Source organism: Ictidomys tridecemlineatus, chromosome 8, assembly GCF_052094955.1.
Source record: "Ictidomys tridecemlineatus isolate mIctTri1 chromosome 8, mIctTri1.hap1, whole genome shotgun sequence".
Lineage (NCBI taxonomy): Eukaryota > Metazoa > Chordata > Mammalia > Rodentia > Sciuridae > Ictidomys > Ictidomys tridecemlineatus.
This window is the reverse complement of record NC_135484.1, coordinates 13,886,781-13,899,683: the sequence shown is the minus strand read 5'-3', so window position 1 is coordinate 13,899,683 and position 12,903 is coordinate 13,886,781. Positions and strand designations below refer to the sequence as shown.

The window sequence follows — 12,903 nt, the reverse complement described above, 5'->3', positions numbered from 1 at the left end:
AGAATGTTACTCAGTTATAAAAGAATGACTTTATGACTTTTTCCAGTAAATGGATGGGTTTGGAGACTATCATGCTACGTGAAATAAGCCAATCTTGAAAACCTAAGGTCTAGTGTTCTCTTTGCTATGTGGATTCTAAAATACAACAAGTTGGGGGGGGGTGGGGGGACAGAAGGACAATGGATTAGACAAAAGGGAATGAAGGAAGGGAGAAAGAATAGGAATAGGAAGACAATAGAATGAATCAGACATAATTTTCCTATGTTTATATGTAAATACACCACCAGTGAGAGTCCACATCATGGACAACCACAAGAATGGGAAGTAATATTCCATGCATGTATAATATGTAAAAATATACTCTACTGTCATGTATATCTAAAAGGAACACACAAAAAAATAATAATTACCCCCTAGAAAAATTATTTTTACCTTTGTCAACTCTGAACTCTTTGAGGTGTACTTTCTTTTATTCCATCAAGTAATTAATTAACGAAAAAGTATATTTTCCTTATTAGATTAGTGCTATCCTAACAACTTCAACCTCCTCCTCCTCCTGCTTCTGATGCTGACCCAGTGCCTTGCACATACCAAGCAAGGGTTCTACTGCTGAGCTACACCCTCAATCCATTTTTATATTGTATTTTATTTTGAGACAGAACAGGACCTGCCTGAGATGCCCAGGCCTGCCTCAAGCTTGGAATCCTCCCATCGCAGCCTCCTCAGTTGCTGCATCTGGCCCATCCCAATTTTAAGAAACTAACTTCAAATCAAAGAAATGGAACCAAATGGAAGAGCAAAACTTTATAACTTAAATGGGGATTAATAAATGATTTCTTGAATATTATTTTTGAGAAATTAATACAATTCTATGCAGGGATGATTTTTTCCATTAGGCATATTAAGCACTGAGGGCCCATAATGCTTCTTGAGGTCCCAAAAGATATTTAATTTCCTTAAAAATCAGAAGCAAAAATAAATATAATAATATGAATATATAGGAATGACTCCACCCTAGTTTGTACTAGTCTTTGTGGCATTTTTCATGAAGAAAAGGGTTTACAAAGGAAAGTTACCTGGTGCATAAAAGCCATCCAGTGGCTCTAATTCTATAATTATTATTATATAATAATTAATACTGTGACTATTATTCTATGTAATAGTCACAGTATTAATTAGTATACCTCTGCCATATACTAGATTTTAACTGTCTAGATCTTTAACTGGCTTAATGTTATAGTGTATTAATTGATTAATTAACTCATTGATTGCAGAACCAGAGATCCAACTCAAGGTCTCACACATGCAAGGGAAGTACTTTACCACTGAGCTACATCTCTAGCTTGATATTAAAATTATAACTAACTAGGTTTTAATTGGTTTAAATTCTAAGTTTCAATTAATTTAAATTGAAAATCTAATTTATATAGTGATTTTTAGATTTTAATAAACTGTTTGTTGGTGTGATTTCAATTTTATCTGCTTCTAGTGTCCTAAAATAAGGCCAAAACACTACTTTAATACTCTGTAAGAGTCTTGAAATATAATTTTTGCTTTATGCCTTACCATAAAAATAGATTTATACCAAAGAGAAGAGTGGCAGTAATGACAAAACATAGTTTGAAATCCCAGTTCAGATGCTAATTTGAAGTGCTAAAGGGAATGTTAAAGATAGATGTCTATTTCCAGAATAGAAACAGTAGGAAAGAAGATATACAGAACAGAAAGCACTCACATAGGACTGCCTCTACCATCACGACAGAAAAATAATGTTTCAAATATACACAGATAAGTTTCCTAAGGTAACAATAATCAATATTATGAATCTCAAATTATAAACAGGGATGACCAATGTAGTATATTACATTTAAAAAATAAAGACAGAGCATGGATGGTGAAAGGAGACCCTCATCATTATACAAAATACATGTATGAATATGTGAATTTGGTGTCAACATATATTATACACAGAGATATGATAAATTATGGTATAAAAGTGTATTAAGAATTGTAATGCAAAAATAAATAAATAAATAAAATCAAAAAAGAAAAAAATAATGAACTTAAAACAAAATAAAATAAAAACAATAATAATAAAGACAGAGCCAGTAGTGGTGGTACATTCCTATATTCCCTGTGACTCAGGAGGCTGAAGCAGGAGGAAAACATGTTGGAATTCAGCCTCATCAATTTAGTGAAATACTATCTCAAAATAAAAAATAAAGATTTCTGGAGAAATAAGCTAATCTTTATTTAGCTTAGTGTTAATGCAACCCTGGGTTCAATCCACCCCTATCAAAAATAAAAATAAAAATAATAAAGGCAGAGTTAAATAATTAAAGATATTTTCATATTTCCTCAAATGGGAGAACTATGAAATTCTGCATAGTGATATTTAATCCTGCATGCTATGTTGGGCTTTCTAGACACTTCCTTGTTATTTCAATGAAAGCATACTTCACCCATATGTGAAGTCTAATATACTGACAATCATTGAAGTTGGATGATGAATGCATGAGAGTTCATTATCTATTCTATACTTATGTGTGTTTGGAAATTCCACAATAAAAAGAAAAGAGAAAAATATTAGAATAAAAATCTTAATTCAATTACCCCTCACATTAATTTCTAGAGACTCAACATGGAAGGAAGAAAATGTACAAATTTTAAAAGACAACCTTCTCATGTTTGATTTCCTTGTCTGCCTAAAACTGACGGTTGGAAACATTTTCCAAATAACAAACCAGGATTAGACCAAAAATCACAACAGGTTCCTAGAGATGCTTCTTCTGTTTATTCACAGTCTGACTCCATGATACCAATTGTTCTCATTAGGTTTGCTTTTCTTTTTACCACAAGCATTCATATATCTATAGTCTTTAAAAGTGTCCTAAACAAACTAAAGATCTTCTAAAGTCGATCCTTTCAATAAATCTTTTTGAAAAACTAAGTCCAAGTTTGGGTTTCACTAAGTTCTAATGAATTTGTGTGTGTACTTTGGGAGCACATTTTATACCCACACCAAGACTTTTTACCAGTAGGCCTCTAGTTCAAAACTGTGCTTTGTGGTGTTGGCACAGTCCTTTGAGACCACTTTTGTACCTGGCAGTCCACCAGCTGGGCCTCCATGTCCATGGGCTCTTTAGGTGAACCCAGTGCAATATCCAGGGTGGCTTTAGTATTCAGGAGCCAGTGGTCCAACTCGTCTGCTTCGTAGCGATACCTCTGCAGGGCCTGCTCCTGCCTCTGTTCCTCTAGCTGATCATTTAACTTCTCCTAATGGAATAAGCAAAATGTAACACGGATCACTGGAAGGTGAACTCTTTAAGATTCAGCACAAGAGAGTTCTCAGCTCTGGCTGCACACCTGGAAAACTTAAAAAACAGTTTTTTAAGTTGCTTGGATCACATCCCAAAACAAAAATTCAGAATTTCTCGAGGTGTCTCAGATAATTTTATTTTTTAAGATTACACAATGATGCTAATGTGCACTGAGAGCTGTTCGAGACATTCTCAAATCAAATCATAAGGGTCCAGATCTGTCCTATAGGACCAGACAATAACTGCTGAGAGCCATTAGCCAAGTAGGTATGACAATTTCCTTGCCAGCGTACCCCATGTTGCTTAGAGGAAGGGCTCGTGGAAATGGACTTGCCTTGGACATTTGCAGTGACATTGCATGTATGCTTGGGTAAGGTGACCTTGCTCAAGGACCAGGGCGGATCCGGGTTTAGGCGGATCAGGTTTTAGGGAGTATCCCGCTCCTTGGGTTTAGGGTGGTTCCAGGTTTAAGGTGTACCCTGGGGGGGGGGTGTTATAGGGCGTATCCTGCAGATTAGAGCCTGTTGGAGTGCGTGGATTTTGCCCAGAATGTGAATTTTTCCCCAGAACGTGTTTGTAGAGGGCTGGTGTGAGTTCGGGAATAAAGAATTGCTGTTTGAATCTACAAAGCTGTGAGTGGCTCGTGATTTTGTGCCCAGCCAGACTTCAGCAAATAACTTGAATGATGCTGCTGATTATATCAGTAGAGTTGCTAAGGCTGTCCTCAAACTTGCAACTCTGCTGCCTCAGCCTACCAAGTCATTGGGATTAAAGGTGCCCAGCTAAATACTTTATTTTTAAAACTATCTTATTAATAATTCATTATTATTATTTTAAATCATAATTTTATACAGTTGTTTAACATGGAGATTAGTAAGTAGGGCACACACATTATTTTTTGAATAGTTCTTAAATTAGAAATACATGAAGAGATAATTTAACTAATCTTATATAAGTAAGTTTAGAAAGAGCTTACACAATAGGGTATGATAAATTGAATTATGGTATAATTATCTGCTAAATAAAATGATCTTCTATTTATATAATAAGAAATGTATTGAGAAGGAATTATGTGCCCCAGAGAAGTTGCTGGGCCCTGGAGGTACAATGAGCCACACATTATAGGAGTCTCTGTGAAGCCTGTGGTCTAACGAAATCATAGGAGCAACAATACAAAAATACAAATATCATATATACTCTTTAAAGCCAAGAGTTACAAGAGAATAAATAAAAAGAAAATTTGCTGATTTTAGCATATATATAGTATTAACAACGAAATCTATGTATTGAATAATATTTAAATTAAGTAACGTGAAAACCAGAACTGCAAGAGCATTTTCATGAATTATTGTGTTTAAATTGTTAGCAGAGACTAAGAAGAATTAGTCTTTATAGTACTAATAATATTTGTCAAGCACCCCTACTTAAACACAGCAAACCCTCACACAGACCCACAATGGCCCTCCACAAGGCTCAAGTCTCCTGAGTGCTTGGTGCGGTCTTCACAAGGTCTTTGCCTACAATGAGTCAGAGGGGCTGAAAGGACTCATTCACGGCTGCACCCTGACTCACACTCCATGCACAGGATCCTGTACAAACACCATGCACCTTCTTAGGAGTGGGGGACAGTGGATCCTTGAGCACCACAAGAACTCGCACACCTGTTAGCAGGACCTGCAGGGTCAACTCAGAAGCACGAGGCAAGGTCTCCCTCGCCTTACCTCCAGGAGCTGCCGCTTCCCAGCCGCTTTCATCCTGATGGTGGACATTCTCTCGGCCAGGACGGTGAGCGTGGACTGCAAGGCCAGCTGCTCTGCAGGGTCACACTCCCGAGACTCAGACACCAGCTCATCCGCGAGAGCTGACTGCAGCGCATTGATTTCATCCTGGAGCATGAGGATCTCGTCCATCAGGGCCTGCAGGAAAAGCAGTCATGCTCAGGCACGCATTTTCAGCCCAGAGGGGCAGCGGCACTGGCAGAGGCTCACATCCACTGACACTAGTGAGAGACGGTCCCTGTGGATGTCATATTACCAGCAAATTGGGGGGCTACTCACCTGAGCGTCAAAATGAAATACTGACTGAATGCCAGGATGTTTCTGATTTTAATACTATATAGGCCACTACCTAAAGTGACTTTGAACCAGTTGTTTAAACTTTCTGACTTTCTGTTGAGATCCACAGTTTAGTCAGAATGATGCCTGTCATTTTTGCCAGAGGGAATGGTTGAAAAGTGACTCTGCTCTGGGATTAGGGTGGCTCCAGGATTAGGGCGGATCCTGCTGGGATTAGGGCGGATCCTGCTGCCTCGGGCGCCTGCTACTTTGGAGTTCCCCTTGAGTTCTCTCCGGGTTCTGAGAGAATTGGTGCACGGAGCCCGGTGGAGGCAGTGTATTCCCGGGAAGTGTGTGTAGAGGGCCGGTGAGAGTTCAGGAATAAAGAGTTGTTGTTTGAACCTACAAGGCTTTGTGGCGGCTCGGTTATTTGTGCCCAGCCAGACTGCGGCATTTGGTGGCCCGTACAGGGAACGCCTGAAGCTTGGAGGTAAGTGAAATGCTCGCCCCTGAAGGAGAGCGAAAGAATGGGTGACCATTTCAAAAAACAACGTGTTCTTGTTTTGATTTATTTTGTTTTCATTTCAAGTTGCCTGTCCCTAGAACTTTCTCAGGCAAACTGGGGAAAATGGTTGGCTCAAAGTTTGAAGTTGTTTACCCCTGAGGAACAGAAATTGTTAGAGGAAGGAGGCACCCCAGTAAGACCAAGAACAGTTAGGGCATATGTTGATACAGTACAAAAATGTAGCCCATGGCTTTTTAAAGAGGAGTTGTTGAATATATCACAATGGGACCATCATGGTATCCTGTAAAAAGATTTTTCTTCAACAAGAAAGAGATGGCTAGTTCTGTTTACTACACTTGTCTAAGATCTTGGTTTCTACAAAGATCTGATTGATTTACAAAGCTAAAGTGTTGAAACATCAACCACTAAATATAAAATCAAGTACTCTTTACTTATTAAGTTCCATCAGGTAATATATTTAAACATTATGTTTTCATAAATTGGTAAATGGAAAAAAAGTTTAATATTGCTTTGTGTCTGTGTCTTTGCTAAAACAAGGTTACTAAGAGTTAAGATTCTATCAGGTGTAATTTATATACAAAGAGTATAAGAAGTTTCAGTTGGGTTTCAATTATAGTATCATAATAGAAATATATTTTAATATGGAAGGTTAAAAGAAAAGAAATGTTTCTAGATGAGATAATCTTTGTGTGGTAAAGTAAAAAGTTGTAAAATGTCTAAGTAAGTTGCAAAAGGCTTTAAAAGGTTAAATTGAAGGTGGTTAAGATGCCTTCATGACGGAGGAAAGATTGCGTCATTCGAAGCCTAGTTAATCTTAAAAGCATTACTTAAAAAAAAAAACCCATGAAAATGGGAAGATAATACGATAAAAGCAATTTGGAGAAAGAAGATTAGAAATTTGAAGTGAAAAGCTTTGAAGACAGAAGTACAGGAAGGTGAAGAAAAAAAAGAAAAGATGTGGGAAGATAGAGAAGATATAGGAAGACAAGAATTTTAAACCCACAAAATAGGAGACAAAAGAAAACCAGGAGGAAAAAAAGCAACTAAGGTGAATGTACAAACCTTAGGAAAAAAAAAAACTAGAAGATAGAAATAAGATAGAAAATGGTTGAAAATGTCAAGTAAAGGTATTTAAGATAGAAAATGCAAAAAGCCAAGACAACTATTAGATACAGACATTCAAGATAGAAAAAGGTAGAAGAGAGAAGTTTAAAGTCAAATATTGGATAAAATAGAAGAAGAAGGAGATTATTAGTAATTTTTTTCAAAAAGCCCATCAACTTTAATTTCTGGTGGTGCAGAAATTAGAAGTCTCAGATGAGGGTGTTAAAATTTATAGACAAGAGCCAATTTAGAAAACATTAAACTAGAAGGAAATTGGTTTAAAACCACATCAAAAAATTAAAAGGACTAAAGTAATTCTAAAAACTAAGGCAAAATACTTTTGGAAGACTTGAATTTAAAAGGATCTTTAAATTTCCAAAGGATGTATATAGGATATTTTGGAACATCATCCCTGAAGAAAAATCAGTTAATGTTTTACTTAACAGGAATCCCATACAATCCACAGGGATAAGGCACAGTTAAAAGAGCTCATCAAACTATTAAAATGTACTTATTAAAGCAAAAAGAGGGAATTGGAAAGTGGTATATATCCCCCAAAGATAAACTTAAAATAACCCTTTTTACTGCTCGGTTATTTGTGCCCAGCCAGACTGTGGCAACTTTCAAAAGGCTCATCTGTAATGGGGGTTGGGGGGGGGCACAGGAATAGGGGCAATAGGCAAGGCTCAATTGTGTCAAGTGTCTGAGTCAAAGCTGAAATTAAAATCCATCAAAAAGGACAGGAGAAGTGGGTAACCTTTTTTCGTGTTGTGACACATTCCTGGGTTTTCTCCTCAACTCTAAGAGGTGAAGTTTCTTTGGGGCTCATTTCCCACCCTCTCCTCTCTTCACAGTCTCTCCCAGGCTACAAGAGACCTCTTTAATGGGGTCCATACCCAAAGTTTCAAATGCTAATGCTGCACACCTCTGAAGGCACATCCCTAACCCAGACGTGTGTCCTAAGCTTCAGACTTATGTGTTCTACTTACATAGTTCATGGGCATTTCCATCACATTAAATGCTGTTAAGTAAAAATTGTGCACCTGAACTGGCCCCCAAAATTAAACTAGAGTCACTCATGCTAAAGTTCCAGTGCATCCAACCTAATCTAAGGCATATATATATCTCACCTTCCAAGAAACCAGGAGAAATGAGAAATTAACAGAATTTCTCAAGTAGCCTAGTCTCAATCAACATGAGGAAGTTGTATCTGTTTTAATTCTTATACAAAAGAAGGGACCTAAGTAACCTGAAGTTCACTGATCAGTTGTTTTCCTATTCTGCCTCCTTATCCTTGTCTTACAGGGAAACTGAATTTGAAATGGCAATCCCAGCTACTCAGGAAGCTGACTGAGGCAGGAGGATTTCAAGCTTGAAGCCAGCCTGAGCAATTTAGGGAAACCTTGTTTAAAAAATAAATAAATAAACGTATTTGGGGGTATAGCTCAGTGGTAGCGGAAAACTGGGTTCAAGCCCCAGCACCGCAAAAATAATAATAAATAAATAACCAACCCATCAATCAGTTTTTATTCTTTCTTTTCTTTTGGACATTCTTGGTCTATAAAACCAATCTCTTCTACTCAACCCCTTTGAACATTACTGAGTTTTATGGAATGAAGTGTTGCTGGATTCTAGAATCCAAAATAAAACCAACCAAGTTTTTAAAACTAGATTGTTGTGATTTTGTCCTTTGACAATATAAAGCCTGGTTTCTCCCTGACTTTCCCCCTCTCTGCTCAAGCTGTAGACTTGGGAATAACACCATCATCTCCTTCATTCACAAATCTAATCTGCCACCAAATCCAAAATACATCCTGCACATCTACATTATGTCCATCTCCACCCTCCCACCTCCAAAGTCAAAGTCAGCTCCCTCTGTTGTATAAATGGCTATAATGACTCCCCATGGGTCTGCCTGCTTTCACTCTTGTCTCTCAGGCCTCTCTTTACAAAGCAATTACAATGGCCTTTAAAAAATATCCCTTAAATCCTCTCATTCCCCTACTTCAAAATATTTAATGACTTCCTGTCTGTAAAATAAAATATGAACTCTTTATCACTTGCATGGCCTCAGGCTTCCTGTTTCTTGTACCACCACCCACCCCCTTCCTGCTCTCTGAATTCCTGCCTTCTTCATTGTCTCCAGGGCCCCCAGATCTTTCCGGCCTCACAGCCTTTGCACATGCTGTTCCCTCAAGCTGGAACACTCTTCCCACTGTGTGTGTGTGTGATAGCTCTGCTCACTCTTCAGTCTTAGGTTAATGTCACCCCTCAGGTGCCTTTCCTGACACCCCATCTAAAGGAACTCTACCATTCTGCCAATAGCACTGTTTTCCCATTTAACAACTACCACAATTATACATGGTTTTCATTTCTAATTTTTCATATTTTATGACTTGCTCTTCACCTGAAACCTTTGCAAGAAATTCTTATTTGGAATTTGAATGGCATGCTGGAAATAAAAGGCACCATAACAGGAGAGGTGACTGTGGCCAAGTCAAGTAGCATAAGTTTTATATTAGTTAACGTTTGACAGTTTCCATATCTCCCATGGACTGCAAGTTTTGCTGTAGACAAGCGCCTCCTCCAAGTACACTCTCAACAAATATTAAAAAAAAACCTTCTCTTTCTCTAATACTATGTTCTGTCCAATTGATTTCTAAGAGGCTATCACACTGACAATATTACCTACATTCAGCGAAGTGTGTGGCTCTGTGAATTTTCACAAAATGCACACACACACACACGTTGCCATCCAGATGGTGAAATAGAGCATCCAGGACTCAACATGCCCTGCCCCTTTGATGTCCTCCCTGTGGCTCCGCCCCTCCTCCCCCACCAACTGGTTGACCTGTAAATATGGTCAATGACCTTGGCCTACATTTCAGCTTAATGGAAATGGAATCATAAAGGAATCATTGCTTCACATCTGGCTTGGTTCACTCGTACCATGATGGCCAGGCTTGATGGTGCTGCACACAGAGCTGCTTATTTTCACCTGTATCATTCTGTACTATCGACTGGCTTGTGGATCTTTTTAATTTAAACCTTTCTAGTGGGTTCACAGTGGAACCTCCTGCTAGTTTTAATCTGCATTTCCCTGCTGCCTGACACCAACCACTTTTTCAGACACTTGTTGGCCATCTCTTCTTACTGCTGGCTAAAACTCTTGTGCATTCTCCTCTATTAATTATTAATATTATTGATCTATAAGTGCTGTTTATAGATCTGGAAGAATTCTGTGTGCCTGTGTTTCTTTCATTTCTGTGTATTGCAAATGTCTGCTCTCACTCTGGAAATATCTGCTCCTATTTTTTTTTTTTTTCTGCTTTGGGAAAAAAATCCTTTAATGGCATCTTTTGATAAACAAATTCTTAATTTTATTACAGATTGATGTTTTCCTTAATAGGGTTGTCAGCGTCCTACTTTAAAAATACTTTGCCTACCAGAATGTCATGAATATATTATTATGTTATCTTCTAAAGAGGTACTGGACTCCGGGTGTGGCTCAGTGGCACTGGCATGCTTAGAATTCCTGAGGCTCCCAGGGTTCAACCCACAGCACAGGGGGAAAAAAATGAAGGAAGGATGGAAGGAAGGGGAGAGAGGGAGGGAGGGAGGGAGGGTAAAAGGAAGGAAGGGGGAAAGGAAGGAAAGAAAGAAGAAAGGGAGGGAAGGAGGGAGGGTGAAAAGAAGGAAGTAGGAAAGGAAGGGAAGAAGAGAGAGATGGAGGGAGGGAGGGTAAAAGGAAGGAAGGAGGACAACAAAATGAATGCTACCCCAAACATGGTTCTTATGAAACGGAATCAGTCTTCAAAAAGTTTGGCACAGGATTTTTATGAGATAAAGATAGAGAACAGGTGTTAAGAAATTTTATAGCAATTTGACATGGTCATAACATCAAACAAGCTTTCATTTAATTTTACAAAGTGTTAGTCTTTGATGGGTTAGAAATTTAAGATATTCACCGCAGACAGTTTGGAAGCATTATTTTAACACCCCCCACCTTTTTTTCCTTTTTTTGGTCCAGCACTATGTTGAGATACATAATTCATCTAAATTTATTTTTTGTGTCCACTGTAGGTAGGAATCAAAATTACTCTTTTTCCTTCACCTATTGTTTTTTGTGCAATCTTTGCCATAAGCCAAGTATCTATGTAGATGTGAGTCTATTTCTGGCCTCTAATTCTGTCCTATTGACAGATGCCATACTATCTCAGTTCTTAGAGCTTTGTAAGTCTTACAATCTGGTAGGATGTGTCTTTCAACTCTATTTATCTTCCTCAAGGTTGTATTGGCTGCTCTTGACATTTTGCATTTGATATTTTTGCAATATATTTTAGAGTTCACTTATTTATCTCCATCAAAAAAAACTTGCTGAGATTTTTAAACAAGATTGCATCAAATTAATATATGGTCCCTTTTGTTATGATTCAAAGTGCTTTTTGTCTTAGTAACTTATTTTCTAATGTTATGTGATCACTTGCTTTACCTGATTTCCAAAAGTATAAAATCATATTATTTGGCTGATTTTATAGGCTCCTCCATAATTAGACTGACCTCGTTATGTCTCTTTGCTTTGCACTGATCCTTCACAGAAGCAAGAAGAGCCTGCTCATGGTTTCACACCATGCTCACTCTCTTTCCACACACATTTACATTTATAGTGCCTCCTACCCACTCCTGTTGTCATTCCAACTTCTTAAACTCTATCTCCCCAAAGTTCTTGCTAAGTCTCATTTAATCTACTTCCACTGCTCTAGCCCACAGTTACATTTAACTTTCTGCGAAATGTGTTGGTAATTCCCACCACCAGTATAGCAGATTTTTAAATCATATATTAATGAAAAGTGTGTCTTTCTGATGTGTACATCATAGATGCTCAACACCTCTAGTTGAACTGAATTTATTCTAATTCATGATAGAAAAAATTGATATCTGAATCACGAAGCAATCAAAAAATCAATACGTGTCTTCATTTAATCTCCGTGGATCTGAACAACCAAGTGTGCTGCTAAACTGCTGGCTTCATTTCTAACTCAAACTATTCTAAAATTGCTCTCTGAATTAAGCAACCAAAGGATTAGGTGCTGTAAAAACTGCTGTTTTTCATCCTGTTAGATTTAGGCTTCTGTTCATACTTTAGAGACAGCAGCAGTTAAGCTTAATGGGTAGGGTATTCTTTTGGAGTGAGGAAAATGCTTTGGAACATTTTATATAGATTAAATGGAGGTGGTGACTGTACAAATTAAGAATAGCCTATTTTCCACTGAGCCCAGCATGGTGGTGCACATCTGCAATCCCAGTGATCTGGGATGCTGAGGCAGGAAGAACACAAGTTCAAGCTCAGCCTGGGTTACTCCACCTAGATTACTTGGAGAAGTATTTGGAGGGAATATGTGGGAATTGAGTTAATTATAAAGAAACTATACTTCTAAGAAGAAAGGAATAACAATGAGAGTATTTATATAATTTTTTAAAAAATATAAAAAGCATACTGGACTTTTTCAAAATTGTAAAAACAGCAATTTTATAATAGTGCTTGGCATTTTTAAAGGACGATTCCAGAAGCCAAGAACACATTTAGATTTTGTAATACCATTAGCTTTTCTCGTGGGCAGCTCTTTCCCAGAATCTGTAGAACTTAGGCACAGACAGTAAAAAGTAGCAAAAATTGCTCAGATGGAAAATTTTAGATTTCTGGTGATATATGAAATTATATTGAATGTTCTTTACATTTTCTCTTTCTCCCATTAGAGCCATGAATATCATTACTGAGTCCCGATGTCCGGTCATTATCATCAAATCAGTTACATTTTCTCACAGCTATGACGGTTAGCACTGCAGTTCTTAATTCATAAAGGGACCAAAAAATCAACAGAGTTGTGATTGGCCTTAA

The 12,903-nt window shown here is 37.7% G+C and overlaps 1 protein-coding gene across 15 annotated transcripts in view; it reads right to left on the bottom strand.

Annotated features, from left to right (window-relative positions):
- The window catches only part of Syne1 (spectrin repeat containing nuclear envelope protein 1), a 428,203-nt gene that overhangs the window by 128,726 nt on the left and 286,574 nt on the right, over nt 1-12,903 (bottom strand). For all 15 annotated transcript variants that reach the window (XM_078018867.1, XM_078018877.1, XM_078018878.1 and 12 more), the window contains 2 exons: nt 5,042-5,236; nt 3,103-3,276 (listed from right to left, as the gene is read on the bottom strand). In XM_078018867.1, coding sequence (XP_077874993.1) covers nt 3,103-3,276; nt 5,042-5,236 — 369 coding nt within the window. The remainder of the gene's footprint in view (nt 1-3,102; nt 3,277-5,041; nt 5,237-12,903) is intronic.